This window comes from Neophocaena asiaeorientalis, unplaced genomic scaffold (assembly GCF_003031525.2).
Source record: "Neophocaena asiaeorientalis asiaeorientalis breed wild unplaced genomic scaffold, Neophocaena_asiaeorientalis_V1.1 scaffold251, whole genome shotgun sequence".
Lineage (NCBI taxonomy): Eukaryota > Metazoa > Chordata > Mammalia > Artiodactyla > Phocoenidae > Neophocaena > Neophocaena asiaeorientalis.
The window spans coordinates 4,870,370-4,891,960 of record NW_020173377.1 but is presented as its reverse complement, the minus strand read 5'-3'; the positions used below and the strand labels follow the sequence as shown (position 1 = coordinate 4,891,960).

General features: G+C 35.4%; 1 protein-coding gene across 6 annotated transcripts in view; it reads left to right on the top strand.

The window, feature by feature from the left end:
* TASOR (transcription activation suppressor) overlaps positions 1 to 21,591 on the top strand; it is a 49,723-nt gene that overhangs the window by 7,758 nt on the left and 20,374 nt on the right. For all 6 annotated transcript variants that reach the window (XM_024746395.1, XM_024746393.1, XM_024746394.1 and 3 more), the window contains exons 2-11: positions 820 to 965; positions 3,190 to 3,282; positions 4,014 to 4,086; positions 4,513 to 4,604; positions 5,092 to 5,253; positions 6,897 to 7,021; positions 9,171 to 9,202; positions 9,941 to 10,046; positions 10,928 to 11,031; positions 11,112 to 11,215. In XM_024746395.1, the coding sequence (XP_024602163.1) occupies positions 820 to 965; positions 3,190 to 3,282; positions 4,014 to 4,086; positions 4,513 to 4,604; positions 5,092 to 5,253; positions 6,897 to 7,021; positions 9,171 to 9,202; positions 9,941 to 10,046; positions 10,928 to 11,031; positions 11,112 to 11,215 (1,037 nt within the window). The remainder of the gene's footprint in view (positions 1 to 819; positions 966 to 3,189; positions 3,283 to 4,013; positions 4,087 to 4,512; positions 4,605 to 5,091; positions 5,254 to 6,896; positions 7,022 to 9,170; positions 9,203 to 9,940; positions 10,047 to 10,927; positions 11,032 to 11,111; positions 11,216 to 21,591) is intronic.

The following is a 21,591-nucleotide window of genomic DNA, read 5'->3' as shown; positions in this document are numbered from 1 at the left end:
GGTGGAGTGGGGAATAAAAACTTTTACTGTTTTTCTTTGCACCAGATGCTGTTCTTAGAGCCTTTTCCATGTGTTGTCTTATGTGCCATATGGCATATAGTGGTTATTAGGATAGCTGGAATTCTCCTTTTTACTGAAGAAAGTACTGAGCTTGTTTTGTTAAGTCATTGATTTACCCAAGGTCTCCCACAAAGCCAGTAAATGCTAGACCTGATATTTGTGTCCTGGTCTGTCTCCAAAGTTCCACATCTTTCCATTTCACCAAGTTTTCATAGTAAATATCCTCCTACTTTATATTGGTAATACAAGAAGCTAATGGATGCAGCATATTTTATTCTAACTTTAGTATTAAAAACCGGATAGAATCATTTTATTGTATAGACAGCTAAGTGTCTTAAGTGTTTTTATGCTTTTACTTATGGCATAAGCATTTCATTTGCTGAAATAAATGGTCCTAGACATACTACCTAAATGTAACATAAAATAGGAGTTGAGGCAAGTTGAGTTTATGCACAGGTTCTTATGAGCGTCTTTAAGCAGTTTAGGTTTCCTAGTGTAGCATCCCCTAAGTTTTGCAAAATTGTAACTTCCTTTTCTGCATGTGCAATGCCAGATGCTCGCTGCTGAAGAGTTTTTTCTTTAGTGAATTAATAAGTATCTCTTTTGCATATCACAAAATAAGATAGCCTTGATGCTTTTTTTAACTTTACTTAAAAAGTTATATTAACTTTATTTAAAAGTTATATTAACAAAGCCACAAAAATATAAAAAACTACATTTAAGATGGAATCTTAAAATTAATACTGTTTTTTATTTTAGCACTTTTTCAGCCATTAACTCCAGGCTCTCGAGAATTTGAAGATGTTTTAAATATTCTCCACTCATCTTACCTTGAACCAACTTCAGTAACAAATTTTAACTACAGACGTGCTTGCTTGATACATAATGAGCTTTTGGAAAAGGAGGTATGTTTTTTTTTTTTTTTTAATTTATTTATTTTTATTATTTATTTTTGGCTGTGTTGGGTCTTCATTGCTGCGTGCGGGCTTTCTCTAGTTTCGGCGAGCGGGGCTACTCTTCGTTGCTGTATGCGGCCTTCTCATTGCAGTAGCTTCTCTTGTTGCAGAGCATGGGCTCTAGGTGTGCGGGCTTCAGTAGTTACAGCATGCGGGCTCAGTAGTTATGCCTCGCGGGCTTCAGTAGTTTTGGCATGCGGGCTCAGTAGTTGTGGCTCACGGGCTCTAGAGCACGGGCTCGCTAGTTGTGGCGCACGAACTTAGTTGCTCTGCGGCATGTGGGATCTTCCCGGACCAGGGCTTGAACCCGTGTCCCCTGCATTGGCAGGCGGATTCTTAACCACTGCGCCACCAGGGAAGTCCAGGAGGTATGTTTTAAATTGTGCTTTTTGTAAGATTCTTCAGAACCAGTTAAGAGCCTGGAATTTGTTTTACTTTCTTCCTTTTCTTTAAAAATGCTAAAGTTCTTAGGAAAACCAAATTATGGAGGGGAAAAACAAGTTTTAAATGGCATGTTGTTTTCCCTAAACACTGTTGATATTGCACTACATTTATCTGTTCTGTTAAATTAACGTGTGATTGTGTAAGATAACTTCTTTTACTAACAATGAATCTTAAGCATAGGGATAGCTTATTGTATAATGGCTTAATTGTAAATTCATTACAAGGCTTTTTGCTCTTTCAAGCATGTTAGTTAAATGGAATCTCTAAGAGCATATTATGTCTAAATTGGAAGGTTAATGAAATAAAATACGTTTTTTTTTTTTTTTTTTTAGGATATGCTTAATTTTTTCCCCAGTTATTGCCTGGTAATTGAGTTATCTTAATATCATTAGTAGAAATTCTTAGTGAAAAAGTGAGAACAAAGGGAAATAGTTGAGCCTGTTAGGTAGTGAATTTAAGTTTCATATACAAATTAGAACCTTTTTTTGAGTTTTGATTTAGGAAAAGCCATAATAATCCTGAGGTAATACAAATGAGATGTTTAGAAATATTTGATGTGTATATTGCTTTCTGATGTACATGAAATACTATTAATTTCGTACTTTTGTAGGTTGGTTAATCTAGTGCTATGAGAATTTAACTTTGAAAGGATCCCTAAAGTGGATGAATGTTAACGGCTCCCAGATGAAATTAAAACCTTGGTAGTTTGATGTGGTTTCATGATATGATAGGAATTATTTGTTAATTTTATATGAAAATTTAAAGATTCATTAATTATATTATTGAAGATCGGTAATAGCCTGAACATGGCATGTAAATCTGTTAGGTGTGGGCTCCATATCTATTTGCTTGTATCTAAAAGTGAAAGCCAGCAGTTGAGGGTGACTTATGTACTTAGATCAAGTCACTCTTTTATCCTGGAAATGGGTATGGAACATGGCTTATGTACTTGGCACTGAGAATATAATTGTAAAGAAATGAAACATTTTTCCTTGTCCTAATTGAGTTTATAGTCTAGAAGTTGGTCATTAAACAGAGATTTATTAAACCACCTATATGCAGTGCACCATGTCAGGTAAAATGAAAGATCCAAAGATAATCAAAAAATGAACTTAAAAATCTATGGGAGGGCTTCCCTGGTGGCGCAGTGGTTGAGAGTCCGCCTGCCGATGCAGGGGACACGGGTTCGTGCCCCGGTCCGGGAAGGTCCCACATGCCGTGGAACGGCTGCGCCCGTGGGCCATGGCCGCTGAGCCTGCGCGTCCAGAGCCTGTGCTCCGCAACGGGAGAGGCCACAGCAGTGAGAGGCCCGCATACCGCCAAAAAAAAAAAAAAAAAAAAAATCTATGGGAGAGTTGGAATGTGGTAAGATTTTAATAGAAATTTAGTTAAAATTGTTTAGCACTAGATGCTTATTTGACTATATTGTAAGGATAAAGATCCAATTATAATGGGAAAAAATGAAGTGTAGAAATTACAGAGAGAGAAAAGATAATTTCCACTTTTGTAGATATGGATTTTTTTTTGCCATGCCTCGTGGCTTGTGGGATCTTAGTTCCCTGAGCAGGGATCAAATCCGGGCCCCCAGCAGTGGAAGCGCAGAGTCCTAATCACTGGACCACCAGGGAATTGCTGATTTGGAATTTCTTAGAAATAAGCTTCCTGAAACTCTTAGCTTGAAAAACATAAGCACATACTAAGGAGTCGTTATAGATTTAATTTCATTTAGTTTACAGAAAAGCGAAGAGAACTGAAGTTTGATGGTCGTTTAGATAAAGAACTTTCAGAATCCTATGCATTTCTGATGGTTGATCGGTATCAGGTAAGTGAACCCATTTTATAAAAAACAATTTGAAAGTGCTTCCATTGTAAGTTACCTAAATTTGCAATTAATCAATACTTGATTTTTTTTAACATCTTTATTGGAGTATAATTGCTTTACAATGGTGTGTTAGTTTCTGCTTTATAACAAAGTGAATCAGTTATACTATACACTTGATTTTTATAAACTAACAATTTTTTGATGTAGAAATGGAAAAAATGGCTTAGTGCAAGGTACTTCATTGTTTGTAATTTGCTTTTCAAATATGTTCATTTTTTCTTTGATCAAACCTAATTTTCCCCCCTGGAATGTGCTTGATAGTAAATAATTTTTCCTTTATTAAAGCAGATTATCTTCTATATTACTGATTATATGTGCTGGGAACTATTTTTACTCCTTTGATCAAAGATGTTTAGGTGGAGTTAATTTCTTTTTAAATAGTTTGCCAGGACTAATTCTTTCTAAAAGGGGATGTTTATATATATGAATGGCATGAATTCTAAGTATATGTCAGACGTGGCATAAACAAAAATAGATTACAACTATGGTTACATTGGAAGTGTAAGCCAGTTTCACATTGATATTTACTCATAAACTAGCATGTATATGTATAATTTCTGTAACAAAAAAATATAATTTAGAAGCTTGGATTTTACTTAAAACAAGTTTACAAACTGTCTTTTCACATTTTTAATGTATTGACTGTAAGATGAAATGTTTTGTTTATTTAGGTTCAGAGCATATGTGAAAAAGGATTACAGGTGGGCCAGTCCAAAATAACAATTCTTGGCAGTCCTTCCATGGGTAATCTTTTTTCTTTTTTCATTTACCTACTACTAAGTTGCCCTTTAAAAATATATTATCTAATTTCGCTGTTGTCCTTATCCTTATAATTAAATTCATGTATGCTTTGTCATGTTCCCAGAAAAAGAGACTAGTTTCAGGTTCTGCAATGAAAACCAGTTTTATCCTTTGTTTCTGATTTTGCATACTTCCAATTAAACAAGGGTTATCTTTTTTTTTTAATCTCTTAGTCTAGTTCTAGTGATTTTGAAAATTTTGATTTTTCATGTTTTTTCTAGTTTTATTTTTTGCTTTGGTTAAATATCAGCTATCATTACATTTTTTTTAAAGGTGTCATACCTTTTATCTCTTATTATGTCAAATATTTGGACTTTTTATATTTGTGTCCATATTAAAACAAAACTTTAATTTTTCCCTCTTTGCTAGGTGTCTATCTTTCTAGGTATGCTGATTTATTACAAGCTAATCCTTTGGAAGCTGGGGCAGTGGGCGATGTTGTTATTTTTAAAATAATGAAGGTAATTTCAACTTTTACATTTCATATATCAAAGACAGCATTTGACTTGGATTTTAGTCGACGCTGTCTTTAGGGGTTTGATTGAATTAAAAACCAGTGCTTGCTTGTGTTTGGCGTATAAAGATACTTTTGAGAGTGGTTTGCCGTCTTTAATCTGAGCTTTCTGAGCTTTAGAGTTTGCTTTCCTTTCCAAAGAAAAGAATGAAGAGAGGGAAATATGTTGATAATGTTATTTAAGCTATTGAAGTGTTGTGAAGAAAATTTTAATTTCCTTGTATTAAATTCAAACAAGCTTTTTTTTTTTTTGGTTAACTTTTTCTTACTGCTTCGATATTAGTAAAAAGTGTTGGGTATTACTTTATTACCAGGTATTAAAGGAAAAAGCTGTTGTTATAGGTAATCTATATTCAAAGAGTTATTCTATAATATTAATGTTATACAGTCAGTAATTAGGTTTTGGTGGACTTAAAAGATTTTCTGTATTTTAGGGTAAAATAAAGAGTATATATGACCCCATGGGTGTAAAAAGTTTGGAATCTATATTAAATAAAAGTGCTTTGGACCCAACACCAAAGCATGAATGTCATGTGTCGAAGAATGCCAATAGAATTACATCACTTTTGGCTTATAGAGCTTATGAGCTTACTCAGGTAAGTACCTGGATCCATTTTAGTGTTATGACCTCATATCAGTTTGTCACTAAATCCTTTAAAATGTCTCCCTTTCAGTTTTCCTTGCCACCACACTAGACTCTGGTTTCCACTTACCACTGCTAGACTCCAGTGACTCTCACTGCTGTTTGTTCAGTGTTTCCAAGATAGCTCAGAAACATAACAGTGGCCCCCCCCTTAGACTTACAGTGATATTAAGACTCCTTAGCCTAGCTAGCTCTCCCTGCCTGTAGACTGTGACCTCCAGCCTGTTTTTTGTATAATTCCTGCCCTCAACGATCTCATTTCCTCTTGAAGCCTTGGTTTCTCCTGGCCTAGAAAGATCCTGTCTAATAAAATATTGCTCATTCTTTAAGGTAAAGTTAAAGCCCCTTGAATTACCTTAATTCATATCACTTTGTATTATTGATTTGGTAGATATTTTTATTAGTATTTTTCTAAAATGCAAACTTAGAATTCATTCTTTAAGTTTTATTCAGATGTAATTGATTTATAGTAAACTACACATATTTAAAAGTGTAGTATTTGATGAATATCAGTTGTTGTGTTTTTATATGTTGTTTGACTATAATGTTACTCTTTTTAACAAATGTATAAAAAATGTGTATATCTGAATGGATTCTATGTGAAAAGTGGTGGTGCTAACCTCCCTGGAAATGTTCTTTCTTTTTCTTTTCTTTAATTTTTACTTTATTTATATAAAATAAAGTTTATTCTTGCTCTTTTCTTTTTGAAGAATCTCAGTGGGCAAGACCTGTTGTTGGGGGCTTTTAGCAAAAATTATATTCACCAAAGTCATCTGGGCTGACTCATTTGATTACCTTCTGGACAGTAGTATTAGTAGATATGAAATATAACTATAAAGTAGTTACTGGTTTTTGTAGCAGAACTTGTAAATTGGCTTGATGTTTCCAGAAAAATTCCAGGCATTTTTAGAGCAACAGCAACATTATTGGAAGTTTCCCAAGAGAATGGTCTTTGAAGGACAGTGCTTTGTTTATAAACTAGGGCATTCTTTTTCATGAAAATCCCTAGACTGCAGGTCAGAAAACCCTAATCCAATGAATGTTGTGAATAGGTGAAGGGGTGAGGCAGATGGATAGGGTAATAGGAAGAGGTTCAGCTGCCTTTGTCACCTATGTTTGTAATCTCCGCCACCTCCCCTTTGTTGCTTTGTCTGCAGTTAGAGTCAAAAAAGTGTTTTTCTTTTGAAATAATGAGCAAAATGCTAGGTTTGCTTGAAATTGTGTTCTTAGTATTTTACTATTGTATCAAATTGGTTTTTCTGGGCTGACCTGGGAGCTTAGGCTCCATTTGTTTCATTTTCATGAGGAAATTTGTTGCACATTCCCACTGGTTAGTTCTTCAGAAGTAAACTTTTGGAATACCTATTAGCATCCTGGCATCTGGTATATATATAGAAGCAGAATATTTTATATCATACAATGAATATAAAGTACAAATTATTTTAATTAAATTGACAAGCAGTGCTTGAAGATATTTTTCATTAAAGGTACTTAAGTGGTATTGTGTTTCTCAAAAACCAGGCAGGTAATTGTAAGATTTCACTGTCTACTTCTTGCCTTCTTAAGGAAGTTAATTTTGCATTTTCTTATTTTTAGTATTATTTTTATGAGTATGGCTTTGATGAGCTAAGGCGAAGACCGAGACACGTGTGTCCATATGCAGTTGTGTCTTTTACTTATAAAGATGATATACAAACTCCAAAGTTCGTACCTTCATCAAGGTAAGACTCATGAATTTTAGACGTCATCCAGAATGGTATTATATCACGTATCCTGCACTTCTGAGTTAGGAGGAACGCTTTGTATTTCTTCCCATTTTTTTTCCTTCTCTTGAAATTAATTAGATTTATGAATGTTCATGATGACTTTTAAGAAGTCAGTTAGAAGGACAGATACTTAACTGTGTGGAAATAAAAACTAAATTAAACCTCACCGGTTAACCTTTTTTTTCCTGATAGTGAAGGTTTGTTTAACTGCATAAATGCAGCTGGTTTTTTTGGGTTTTTCTTTTTGGCCATGTCACGTGGCATGCAGGATCTTAGTTCCCTGATCAGGGATCAAACCTGTGCCCCCTGCAGTGGAAGCTTGGGAGTCCTAACCACTGGACCACCAGGGAATGCCCAAATGCAGTTTTGTTTGCTTGTTTGATTTTGTTTTTTGCTGTGCTATGAAGCACGTGGGATCATAGCTCCTAGACCAGGGATCGAACCTGGGCCCTTGGCAGTGAAACCACAGAGTCCTAACTGCTGGACTGCCAGCGAATTCCCCCAAATGCAGTTTTTAAAAGTGAAATTTTGTGTATTAGCTCTCCTGGAAATGGGGAGCTTCTACAAATCCTCAGCCCCATCTCAAACCAGTTAAATCAAGTAGTTATGAAGGAGCCTAGGCTGTGGTAGTTTTTACACACTTCCAGGTGATTCTGATGGTCAGTCAGAGTTAATTATGAGTTAATTGATGATTTCTTACAAGCTCTACTATAAGGTGACCAGGTACAAATCAGTTTCTTTTTTCCCCCCCATGGGGGTGATTCCAGAAAATGTTTTGGCAAAATTGAATAAGTAAATTTACAGAGATGTAGGTGAAACAGTTAAATATCTACTTATTTTTACTTTGAGTTCCCAGATTTGAAGTCATGCGTGATATCTATTAATTTAGAAATACTGCAGTTTTAAAAAGCCACATTTCATGAAACAAACATTTTTGAGGTCAGCCTTTCTTTTTCTTTTTTTTTTTTTTGTGTCCCCTGCATTTTTTTGTGTGTCCCCTGCATTGGCAGGTGGACTCTCAACCACTGCGCCACCAGGGAAGCCCTTTAAGGTCAACCTTTTAATCAGTTTTCAGATCAGATTGTCTTCATTTAAGTTGTTTGAGATGCAGCACTTTTTTTTGGTCAGTGAATAGCCCTGGAAACCATCCACAGCCACAAGTACTGATCTGTGTAATATCCTGACAGTTGTGTTTTTCTTTCATTCTTTCTTTTTTCGGTGGCTCTATATTTGTGATCTCCATGATACATTTACTATAGTGCCTTTCAACAGTGATTTTTAAAAGACACCCATCACTTAATTATAAGGTTATACCCCTAGGAATAATGATTGTCTGTTAATTTTCTTTGCCTCTTTGATTTCATCTGTTGACCCTCCATATCATTTAAAATGAACATCCTTGTTGTACCTTGAATGTTGCCATGAATGCTCCTGCCTCTGCATTTGCTATTCCTCCTCATTCCTCAGTTAGCTGCATAGTTTACACTGTCAGTGAGACCTTCCATGATTTTTTTTTTGAAACCTATGTACCCTTAGTACCTTTCTTCCTTTTTTTCCATAGCACTTAAAATGATCATCATCTGGTAAACTATATACTTACTTTTTGATTGTTGTACTATATACTTACTTTTTGATTATTGTCTGTCTTCCTTATGAGACTGTAAGCTCTATGAAGGCAGGGATTTTGTTCATCCCTGTAATTCTGTTACCCAGAACTGTGCCTAGTAAATAATAGAAGCTTAGTAAATATTTAAGTATGATTGAGGCTATTTCTTCACATCTCATCACCAAAATAAAGTAGTTGACCGAGACTTTAAAGGACTGTATTCTCTCCTGATGGATATTTTTGGGAAAAACAGCTCCCTTAAATTTGGGAAAATACGGTAATTTGAGCCAAGTAAGTGATTCTGATTTCTCTGAGTAGACTTGGATTTATTAAATGTTGTAATAAGTAATTTGTTCTTCATACTGGGAGGGAAGGATTTAATTCTATTGTACAGTATCCCATTAAAAAATAGCATTTCTATCAATGCCCTGAATGTTAACTTTCATGTTGTTAGAAATCAGTAATATTTCTTTCTTCTTTTTAAAAATTTATTTGTAGATCTAACAGCTTTAATGCAGATAGAAACTCAGGTAAGATTCTTACATTTCTTTCTTTTAGTTTTGTAAATCGAAAGAATAAGTATGTAGAGTAAAAAAATTAATAAGTACTTTGTTTTATTTTTATAATGAATGAGAATCTGCAAAGTTTGAAAAAGCTCGAGGCCATGTTATGATGTAGCATCAACATTTGGTCATCCAAACATAAGGTCTCCTTTGAGAATCTGCTGGTACTGTGAATAGACCAAAGAATTTTAGCACTTTGTTGATAAAGGTAAAAAATAGAACAAGTTTCACAACTCAGCCTTTTAAAAGTATTAATAACTTCATCAGAGGTGTAGAATTTAGAAGAGAGAGAAGATTGAAAGCAATATTGACACTTTCTATCTTCAGATTTCTCTATGATGAGAAGAGCGCAAGTGGAAGCTGTAAGACATTGTGAGGGATTCATGTAGTTAACTGGATTTAGTATAGTCTCCTTTGGGGGTAATAGGAGGGCAGTACTGTATTGTCTTTGCTCCTCAGCTTTCTGATATGAGGACATTTAGGCAAATAAATTTGTTATTCTTTTCATCTGGAATAATTTTATAGGGGAAAAGATACCTGAAACAAAAATCCTAGTATTTGAATTCCCTGTAAATAGAAATGTCAAGTTTTCTTTTGGTGGTTCTACTTAAACTGTGTTTCTGGATGTTTTTCCCCTTAGTTCTAGTAAATATTTGCTTCTGGGCTGCCAAGAGGCTGAGTTGTGTCATTATTCTTTTTATTTAGATAAATTTAACTACACGTTGTGGAAAGGACAGCTTTTAAATAAAGGAAAGCTTTTGTGTTATATTTCTCTGAGGTCAGCCACTCGTGCTTTTTTGCCTATCAAGCTGTAAGTATGTTATATTACAAGAAAATAGCAGTTAGTAGTTGCTAATTATTCAGTTCTTACTTACACTTAAAATTCCTTTTTCTTACTTACATTTAAATTTTACTTTGATCCATAAGAACTTACATATAAACAGTGGTTTGTTTTAAAAAAGATTGATTTGATAACTTTGGAAACTTAGTTGGCAGAATGAGCCCTACGCTTTTCTGTCTTGATTTGCAGATGGGCTAAATAGTTATACACATTTATGGCATAAGATTTTTTTTTAGTGATTTTAAATATTAAAAGTATTTTTCAAAGTTTTGTCCTAATTAGATATATTTTTCATTTAGCAATTTGAACATGATAGACTTAAAATTTATCAGTTCTTTGTTGGAAACAGCTTGATGTGGTCAGTTAAGTTAAAATTTATATGCTGTTTTCAGTCCTGTGCAACATATGTTGGAATAGAAAGGTTTAAAATGATCTTTTGCTACCACCACAGTAAACATTATGGGTCCCCATAAATGGTTGAAGATTAATTTAACTGTTCATATTTGAATTGCATTTAATAAAATGGCAACTTTTTATCTTTTGTGGTTAGTAAAATTGGTATAAATAAGGGTTAGCTTTTGGCTCAAAGATGGAAGGTTGGTAATATTGCTGGACAGTCTAGCTACCTGTACATATATCTGAACTGCCCAAATCAAATATCAAGTATGATATTCATAAATATGCTCTTCTGTATTCCATCAGGATACTTGTGTGTGTGTGTGTGGGTGGGTTTGTGTGTGTGTGCGTGTGTGTGTGTGAGAGAGAGAGAGAGAGAAGGAGCGAGAGAGAGAGAACATTGCTAGAGTTAAAAATACAGGTAAGGCAAATATGCCTTTTCAATTTTCTTTCAGTCCTGAGAAGTTAGATGTTGAAACAGTTATGAGTATTGATCATCTGAAACAGAAAATCCCTCCAGCGCTGTTTTATAAGGAAACTTACTTAGGTCCATATGAAGGTAAAGCAATTTAATTTTACTAAAATATATAAGAAGCAGACTTGATTTGAATATTTACTATGTATTTTTTCCTATGTCAGTTTTGAAGAATGGAATGTATTGCAGTCTCTATGAAGTTGTAGAAAAGACAAGAATTGGAAGTAACATGGAAATTTTGCTGCAAAAACTAGAGAAGGAAAAACTTGTGAGTGAAAGGTTTTAAAATGTTCCTCATTCTCCCTTAGAAATATGCATATTAATAAGAGATTATGATAATATTTCGGTTTATTTCATTTTCTGCCTCAGAAAATACCGTAAGGTCTCTGTTTTTGTTGCTGCCATTTGGTTAATGTAATTTGGTGGCTTTTGGTACTTTTCTTTTTAGCCACGACACTAGATCCTCTATAGACCAGTCTTTCCCATGAAGTATCTTTATTATATTTTGTGACTGTGATATTCAACAAATATTTATTAATTATCACTTTTTTATGCAGGGTATATAGTTTGGTAAAGAATGAGGCAAGAGGGCTCCCCTGGTGGCGCAGTGGTTGAGAGTCCGCCTGCCGATGTGGGGGACACGAGTTCGTGCCCCGGTCCGGGAAGATCCCGCATGCCGCGGAGCGGCTGTGCCTGTGAGCCATGGCCGCTGGGCCTGCGCGTCCGGAGCCTGTGCTCCACAACGGAAGAGGTCACAGCAGTGAGAGGCCCGCATACCACAAAAAACAAAACAAAAAGAATGAGGCAAGAGACTCTGTTTTCCTGGATTATGTGATAAATGGAGTTACTCAGATGTGCTTTGTTCCAGTAGAGACAGTGATATATTTGAAGATTCAAAAAGAACAAGGCGCTTGGTGAGGTTGAAAGGATAAAAACACTAGAGTAGTTGGGGGAAAGTGGTAGAACATGAGGCTAGAAAAGTGTGTAGGGGGCTGTATTCTGCAGTGTCATTCAGGCAGTGCTCGAATGTTTGGACATTTGGACTTGATCCTATAGCAATGGGTTTTAAAGAGTAGGATGAGGTTTTAATCGTGTATGCAATGTGATCAAATCTGTGTTTTAAAAATTTATCTTGGTGAATTGAAACGGGGAGATGATGTAGGAAACTATTACATTTAGAGGGTAATGATAGGTTGGATGAGAAAAGAAAAAGGAGAATGATTTAAGAGATATTTACTAGGTAGTATCTAATTTAGTAAGTATTGAGTATATCGAGTTTGGGTAGCGGGATTACTAGGTCAGGCAGCAGATTGTGATGGATTCAGGAATGAATGGAAAATGAATACGTGATGCTAATATGTATAATTTAGCTGAAGGAGAGGAGGTGATTGCAGAGGAGAGTGGCTATTCCAAGGTTTCTGTTAACATGAGGTAGGTGAGCTCATGTTTAAATGTTGATGGGACATTCCAGTAGAGAGGGAGAGAAGTTTTTTTGCACAAGTATGCCATTTAATACAAGTTTTTTGGTTTTTTTTTTTTTTTTTTGCGGTACGTGGGCCTGTCATTGTTGTGGCCTTTCCCGGACACGCAGGCTCAGCGGCCATGGCTCACGGGCCCAGCCGCTCCGCGGCATGTTGGATCTTCCGGGACCTGGGCAGGAACCCATATCCCCTGCATTGGCAGGTGGACTCTCAACCACTGCACCACCAGGGAAGCCCACAAGTTTTCATCTGTTGACTTCTTTTTACTCCTCATTTTGTTGAGCCTCGGTTTCCAGGTAGTCACACGGAGAGTTGTATCAGTGATTTTCAGAACCTGCAACTTCATAGATGGCTACGTAGAATTTTGTTGTATGCGTATATATTTGCTTAACCAATCCGTCGTTTATATTTAGATGGAGGGTCAAATTATATACAAAACTCACAGGCAGAGTTTGTACACTTGTGAATTGATGGACAACTAGCAATAACTTTTTGAGACCAGCTAGAAATCTTTAGGTAGGCATCTTAGAACACACACACATGCACATTCACCTACATGTGAACATACTTTTATATTTATATTTGCGTTTCTTGTTTTCCTCCCAAAATTTGTCTATGATACAAGTATTCCTCATGACCAAAATCTATTCAGTTCCTGAGTTCATAAAGTGAAAGTTTAGGTAGTAGGTTTGGATATGGTGGGATATTGAGTTATCCAAATCTGTTCAGTTCTTGAATTTCAGAGAATGAGTATTGTGGGTCTGGACAGTGAGGAGTTTATCAGAAAAGTACAGTATCTGTTGAGTGCCTAATAGTGAGAATCAGTATAGGAAGGATACTGGCATTTTGTTTTTCACCTGAGCAAGTGTTATATTAGGTTTGTGGAGGACTGGGTCTTCCCAGAATCAAGAAGTAAAGTAAGATCCTAGATCTTGGCACAGGCATTCCATAAGGTTACACTACATGAATCTAATGAACTGACGTACTTTGTGTGGCTGCCCCCTTTCCTGCAAACCCCACTGGGAATTATTCTAACTATAGCTACTTTCTTCATAGTTGTCATCATAATGGGAGGTGCATTGGGGACTGTTGGGTTCTTAATAATTTTATCCTGAATACACACAGGAGATGTTCTGGATCAGAGAGAGACTTAGTCAGTACCTCACAGTAAGTAATGAATGTGTTGGCTCTCTTTTGCCCTATTTCCGACCCTTAGGGCAATGCATCAAGACTCAGGTCAGTTATCCTATGCAAGTAGTTGGACACTCAGTAGGCAAGGGGTGAGGAAAATGATTTTTCTTTGCTCATGAAGGGAAGGAGGCATCTATCTCCCTGCCCTTCTGGAAGAAGATATCCTTGAAAATGTAATGAATATTAACTCCAACCCTTTGATGAATAAATGAAATCTCTTCAGGAGCCAGTTAGCCCTCTTGGACCTAAAGACATCTCCAAGTTCCTGCGACCCATTTATTCTTCCTTGAAATGTAATACCTAGGGAGATAGATCTCCAGTCTTCTGGAATTGTGGGAGTTAACCTAGGAACCTAATCTGTACTGTAACCGTTTGTGTACTCACTTGGCACTTTCAGGGAGATAAGAGAAATTTAACTATCCTTTTAGATCAGAGCAATTAACTAGGTAATTGGCTATAGATATAATTCTTAAGGTATGTGAAGAGTGAAATATTTCTGGGGGAAATGTAAACAGACATTTCCTATCTTTATATCATATATATTTCTGCATGTCAGAAGGCTAGGGCTTTTTGCAGGAATACAATTCAGGGAAGTGGTATTTTCCCACAGGGGTATTTATAAAATAAGTAAAATACTGAACTCTCTTTCGGTTGGTTGTTAGTCAAATTAACTTTTTTTTTTTAATTTTTATTGGAGTATAGTTGATTTACAATGTTGTGTTAGTTTCAGGTATATAACAAAGTGAAGTCAAATGAATTCTTAAAGCTAACTTTAGTATAAGAAAAAGTATAAGAGAAATGTCCCTAAATTTGAATATTATCTCTGCTGTGAACATTTTGAGTCTCTCCTGATGTACATATACAAGATAATTTTCTCTCAAGTATAGATCTAGTATATTAGATTTATTATCTGTAAGTAGAATTACTGAATCATAATGTATTACTGGCTTTACAAAATAATGCATTTTATTTCAAGTGGTTGTACCAATTTATATCCTCAGTACCAGCAAGTTCCCATTAATTCAGATATTCATAATTACTTGGTATAGTCAGACTTTGGCAAAATCTTGCCAATCTGGTGGGTATAAAATAGTATCTTATTGTGATTTTAGCTTGTCTGTCCTGAAATACGATGAGTTGATCATCCTCTCATAAACTTATATCTTTTAATGTTCAGCTGCCTACCTGTTTTTCCTTTTGAGTGGCTTGTGGTTTTTTTTTTTTGTTTTGAAGTATGGTTGATATACAATATTGTGTTACTCTCAGGTGTACAGCATAGTTATTCAGTATTTTTGCAAATTATATTCCATTATAGAGTGGCTTGTGTTTTCTTACTAATTTGAGGATCTTCATGTATATTTTGGGAACTAATACTCAGCTGTGTGCTACAATTGTTTTTCCATAATTTACACTTGCCTTTCTACTGTATTCACAGTGTTTTTTGAAGAATACATGTTCATAACTCTAATGTAATTGAATTTGTCTGCCTGAATGTTAAGTACTGTTTGTGACTTAAACTTAAGAAATCTTTCCTTGCCCCTAGGTCTTATAGATACTGCCCTGTATTTTCTTTTGAATATGTTATGGTTTTGCCTTTGGCACTTAAGTTTTTAAAAAATATATGTATGTGTATTGTTTTGTTTTTTATTTTTGTTTGATATAATATAGGAATCCAACTTCATTTTTTCCCCAATATGAATAACAAGTTGTTCCTGAACCATTTACTGAATAGTCCATCCTTTCTGCGCTAAGTCTTGATACCAGGTAGGGCAAATCGCCCCACTTTTTTCATCCTTCTTGGAGTGTTCCACTATTTGAGATTTAGCTTCCCCCCACCACCCCAATTTTAAGAATCAGCTTGATTTTTTCAAAAAAATTTTAGGATCAGCTTGTTAGCTCCTTACTCCCCTCCCCCACAGAAAAACCCTATTGGAATTTTAAAATTGGAATTGTATTAAATCTGTAGATCAAATTCGATACTGTCTTATCCATGACAAGATTATCTCTTTACTCCTTTAGGGTATTCTTTTAACAGAGTTCTATAATTTTCTGGATACAAGTCTTGCTCATTTTTTGTTAGTTTTATCCCCAGACATCTTATTTATTTATTTATTTTTTGTTGTAAACAGTATTTTCCACTTCAGTGCATTTTCTGTTTGTTGTGTATATAGAAATGTAATTGATATTTACATATTGATTTTATGTCAGATCAGTATATGAAATTTGAATAATTTGTTCAGTTTTGTATGTTATTTGGGATTACTATATAGATCTCATTATCTGGGAGCAACATTGTTTTGTTTTTTCCTCTCTAATCTAGGATCTTTAGTATGATGTTGAATAAAAGTGGTGATTGTAGGCGTTCTTGTCTTTTTTTATATATATAAATTTATTTATTTATATATTTTTGGCTGCGTTGGGTCTTCGTTGCTGCACGCGGGCTTTCTCTAGTTGCGGCGAGCGGGGGCTACTCTTTGTTGCAGTGTGCAGGCTTCTCACTGCAGCGGCTTCTCTTGATGAAGAGCATGGGCTCTAGGAACGCAGGCTCTAGAGCGTAGGCTTAGTAGTTGTGGCGCATGGGCTTAGTTGCTCCGTGGCATGTGGGATCTTCCTGGACCAGGGCTTGAACCCATGTCCCCTGCATTGGCAGGTGGATTCTTAACCACTGCGCCACCAGGGAGGTCCCATTCTTGTCTTCTTGATCTTCAAAAGAACATTTATAACATTAACCTTTAGTAGGAAGTTTGTACTAGGTAAGAAGTTTGCTTTAGGTTTTTCATAATTAATCTTTATCAGTTTAAATTTTTTCCTTCTTTATTTTTTAACCATGAATGGGTTTTGAATTTTATTGAATTCTTTTTTTTTTTTTTTTTTTTTTTTTTTTGTATTTATTGAGATGGTTACATGGTGTATTAGTCAGGTTTCGTCAGAGGAACAGAACCAGTTGGATATGCAGTTGATACTTTAACAGCATTGGTTTGTGCAAGTCCATTTGTATGCAAATTTTTTTCAGTAAATATGTACTACAGTACTACATGATCCGTGGTTGGTTGGATCTGCAGATGCAGAACCACAGATATGGTGGACTGACTGTAAAGTTATAGATTTTCAGCTGCGTGGGGGTTCCTAATGCCCACATTGTTCAGGGGTCAGCTGTATACATATAGAAAGAAATCTATTATAAAGAATTGCCTTGCACAGTTATGGAGGCTGACAAGTCCCAAGATTTGCAGTTGGCAAGCTGGGGACCCAGGAGACCTGATGGCATAGCTCCAGTCTGAATCCAGGTGTCTCAGAACCAGGAGACCTGATGTCTCCTGATGAAGTCTGGCAGGCTTGAGGCCAGGAAGAGCTGATATTTCACTTAGAGTTCAAATGCAGGAGAAAAACCAGTGTCCCAGCTCAAAGGCAGGCAGGCAGGCAAGAAGAATTTCCCTTTACTCCAGGGAGGGTCAGCCTTTTGTTCTAATCAGACCTTCAACTGATAAGACTCACCCACATTGGAGAAGGCAGCCTGCTTTACTCTGTCCACATGTATATATATTTAACTCATCCAAAAATACCTGCAGAAACATCCAGAATGAAGTTTGGCCAAATATCTGGACACCCTGTGGCCCAGTCAAGTTGACACATAAAATTTATCATCATACATAGTATTTATCCTGTAAACTTAATAAGATGAATTATATTTATCATTTTTCAGTATTAAACTATTCCTGTGCTTCTGTCTTTAGAATACCTTCCCCCATTTTTAAAAAATACTTGGTTTGTTGTGTGAATGTTTTGTTTAGGAATTTTGTATCTGTGATGATGAGTGAGATCGACCTACAATTTTTCTTTCTCATATTGTCCTTATCTAGTTTTTATGGCAAGGTTATACTAGCTTCCCAGAATTGTAAGTGGTGTTTCCTCATTTTACAAAAGATGGATGTATATATGATGAAAGGAATCTATTCTTCGTATGTCGGGTAGCACTTAGCTGCAAAACTGTCTTTAAAATGTTTATGGGTTTATGATTCAAATTTTTTAATAGAAAACTCAGGTTTTCTATTTCTTCTCAGGTCAGTCTGGATATATTATGGGGTTTTTTAGGAAATTGTCCATTCTATGTTTTAAAATTTATTGAGCTAGAATTACTTTTATAGTTTTTTTAATAGCTGCTGTGAGTATTTTTGCAAGTAGTATTTTCATTAGGCTGTCTCTTACTAGTACTTTTCACCAGAGGTTTCTTGATTTTATTCATCTTAAGAACCAAATTTTGGTTTTGATCCTTTGTACCTTTGTTTTCCTGTTTTATTAATTTCAGCTGTCAGTTTTAGTCTACTTGGGGGGCGGTGTTATTTAGCTGTTTCTGACTTAATTATGTTAGAAAAATGGGCAGTGAACTTGAGTTCTAAGTACTACTTTAGCTACATTGTACATGTTTTTTTTTGTTTGTTTGTTTTTTTTGCGGTACGCGGGCCTCTCACTGTTGTGGCCTCTCCCCTTGCCGCGCAGGCTCAGTGGCCATGGCTCATGGGCCCAGCTGCTCCGTGGCATGTGGGATCTTCCCGGACCGGGGCACAAACCCATGTCCCCTGCATCGGCAGGCGGACTCTCAACCACTGCGCCACCAGGGAGGCCCTACATATTTTAATATGTAGTATTTTCATTATCATCCAGTTCTAAGTAATTTTTAGTTTCCATTATGATTTCCACTTTGTCATATGATGTACAGGTATATTTTCAAATTTCCAAATGTATGAGAACACTTTTTTCTTCTTCTAATTTAATTCCATTGAAATCAGAACAGGTAATTATTTGAAATTTATTGGGGATTAAAAAAAAACTCTGTGGTCAGTTTTTGTACATGCCCCCTCTATATTTGAGAAAAATGTGTTTTTTTAAAATGTTAAATCCTGGGGACATAGTTCTGGGTTGACAGCTATTATCTCTTAGCACTTTGACTATATTTACTGTGATATCTTCTGGCTTCTATTTTTGTTGAGAGGTCCACTCTTAGTCTAATGATGTTTTCTTTGTAGATCATCTTTTTTTCTGGTTGCTTTTTCTTTTTCTTTGGTGTTTTGCAGTTACATTAAATATATCTAGGTGTAGATTTCTTATTTATCTAGCTTGGTATATATTGTTTTCATATTTGTAGATTTATAGCTTTTTTTCTGGAGTATTGTTAGTCATTATCTCTGTGATTATACTTCTTCACTCTTCTTTGACTGCCTTTCTAGGACTCTGAAGCATCATGCTGTTCTCAGTGTCTGTTAACCTCTCTTGTGTTTTCTGTCTTATTCCTTTGTACTGCATTCTGAGTAATTTCATCATAGCTATCTTCTAGATTACAAATTCTGTCTTTAGTTGTGTCTAATTTGCTGTTGATTTTCGATTTCACAGAAAATATTTTTAATTTCTGAAAGCTGTATTTGGTTCTTTTTGAGATCTGCCTGACTTTTTTTTTTAAAAACAGATTCTTGTTAATTCTTTTAGAAAGACTTATTGAGTACCTATTGTGTGCCAGTGACTGTTCTAGGAGGTAGAGATTATATTCTGATGTTCCTTGCTATTTTTTAAAATTGCATCACCATTTTAGCCGTTTTAAAGTGTACAATTCTGTGGTTTTTACTAGATTTACAATGTTGTACAACCATTACCACTTATCTTATTCCAGAATATTTTCATCATTCCAGAAAGAAACCTCATACCCACTAAGCATTCACTTCACATTCCTTCGTCCCCTCAGTCCCTGGCAACCACTAATCTACTTCTCTCTTATGGATTGGTCTATAGTGGACGTTTTATATAAGTGGAATCATGCACTATGTAGCCTTTAGTGCCTTCTTTCACTTAGCATAATACTTTTAAGGTTCATCCTTGTTGTAGCATGTATCAGTACTTCATTTCTTTTATTTCACTGTATGGATAATGTCACATTTTGTTTGCCATTCATCAGTTTCCACTCTGGCTATTAAGAATATTCCTACTGTGAATATTTGTATGACAGTTTCTGTGTGAATATGTTTTCAGTTCTGCCATATTATTTCTTTAAACATTTCATACCTGTTTTATATATTGCATCTTCTGATTCCAATCTGCAGCCCTTGGGTATTTGAATCTATTGTTTTTGCTGAATCTCTCTTAGGGTAGCTTATTTTCTCTGAAACTTGGTAATTTAAGATTCTGAGCTTAATATTTTATATTTTTAAAAATACTTTTTGTTTTCATACCATATTACCTGTAATGTTATCTGCAAAGCCAAAATAGTAGAATCAAGGAATATAAATCCACAGACTGGGTTAGTATTGTTTTCTGAGGGAGAAGGAAACAGTAAGGGGTAATAAATAGAGGCATCAGCGCAGAGTTCACACGTGTTTCCTATTGTACAGGATTGAAAGTGTTTCTTTGGCTTAAAGCCACAGATATTACTGCTAGGGCTTCTGTCTGCCTGAGTGTTGTTTCTGGGTATAGATTCCCTGTGTTCCATGAGTCTCTGGGGACACTGAGTCCCCTTAGCGCACTAGGGTCTTTAGGCCACTAAGCCAGTCAGGTTAAAAAATCTGGTATTTGGAGTGGGTGAGAAGTTAAAATAATCTAATTGTTTTTTTTCTGAGCAACCACAAAACATGAAGCTCTTACTTATGTCTCCCAACTTTGTGTTCTGACAAATCAACAAGAGTTGGGCAAAATGTTAGAAGAGATATGATATATAAAACATTTTGGATAAAAGGGTTTGAGTCTGAAACAAAAATTTTGCAGATACATTGTCCACCTTACTTTTGGATGTTCAAACAATGTTTTTATTAAGTGTAAATTGGTAGCGTAGTCACTTTAGTCCTTTAAATTATTGGTTCTTACACAGACTTTGTTTACTGGAATTGTTTAAAAGGAATTTAGGTAGCACAAGTTTTCTTTCAGAATCCAGATATCCTTTTGTGTTTAGCTGCCATACTCAGTTCTTCCTTTACTTTTATCCTTTCTTTAATCCAAAAAATATTGTGAACTATTGCAGTAGTCTGTGAACTGAGTTCTTTGCATTACATTGTTCTCTTTCCTCCTGCAGTGCTATCAAGTTTCTTTGGGTTTTTTTTAGGGAAACACTTCAGCTCAAAAGGGTATACTCTTGAGGGCATTTCTGGCTAACCTGGCATTCTTGTCTTTTTACAATCTAGCCCATGATCTTTCTTTCTAGACTTGTCTTACATGTTTCTCCTAGTCTCTCCTCACCCTTGGCCAGTCGTAAATACTCTGATGCCTGCAAGCTGTCCATTATGTTATAACTCTGCCCTTTGTTCATGACGTTGCCTCTATTGAAATGTCTTTCCCACAACTTTAGGCTCTTGGCAATGTAGCCATCCTTCAAAATCCACCTCCCATATACTCTCAATATGTTTTCCAACCATAGACTAACTGTATTTTTTCCTTTCTGTTGCTTTGTAAATCTTTTTAAGACCTTTCCTGTCTTACCTAATTATTGATATTTCTTGTGTTACTTTCTCCACCCAATTATAACCTTCTTTTGATCAAAGGATCTTGTGCTGCTTGTCTTTCAAGTTATCTCTGGTAAGGCAAATTGCCTTACGTGTGAAAGATGTTCATTAAATATGTGAAGAATTAGATTACAGCAACACATTTCATTTGAGATTAGCCTGAACTCTTGAAAGGTAGCATTTGTGTCATACTTGTTTTGTATCTCCAACATCCAGCACACCACCTTGGCAATTAAAAACGTGTCTTTTGAATTGCTGAGGAAAATATTTGAAGTTTTTGTTTGGTTCTTGTATTTTAGCTTCAAGGAAAAATCAACAAGTTGATTTAATAGGAGAATTCTTTCAGTAATATTTTCTCGTTAAAATTATGAAAACTAAGGCATTCTTAATTGATTGGAATCCTGTTAGTGAGCAGAGGGTTGGTGGAAAGAGTTTTTTAGCTAATTCAGTAGCAGTACTTTTCCTAAAAAGATGATCAAAAACTTTTTGCTTTC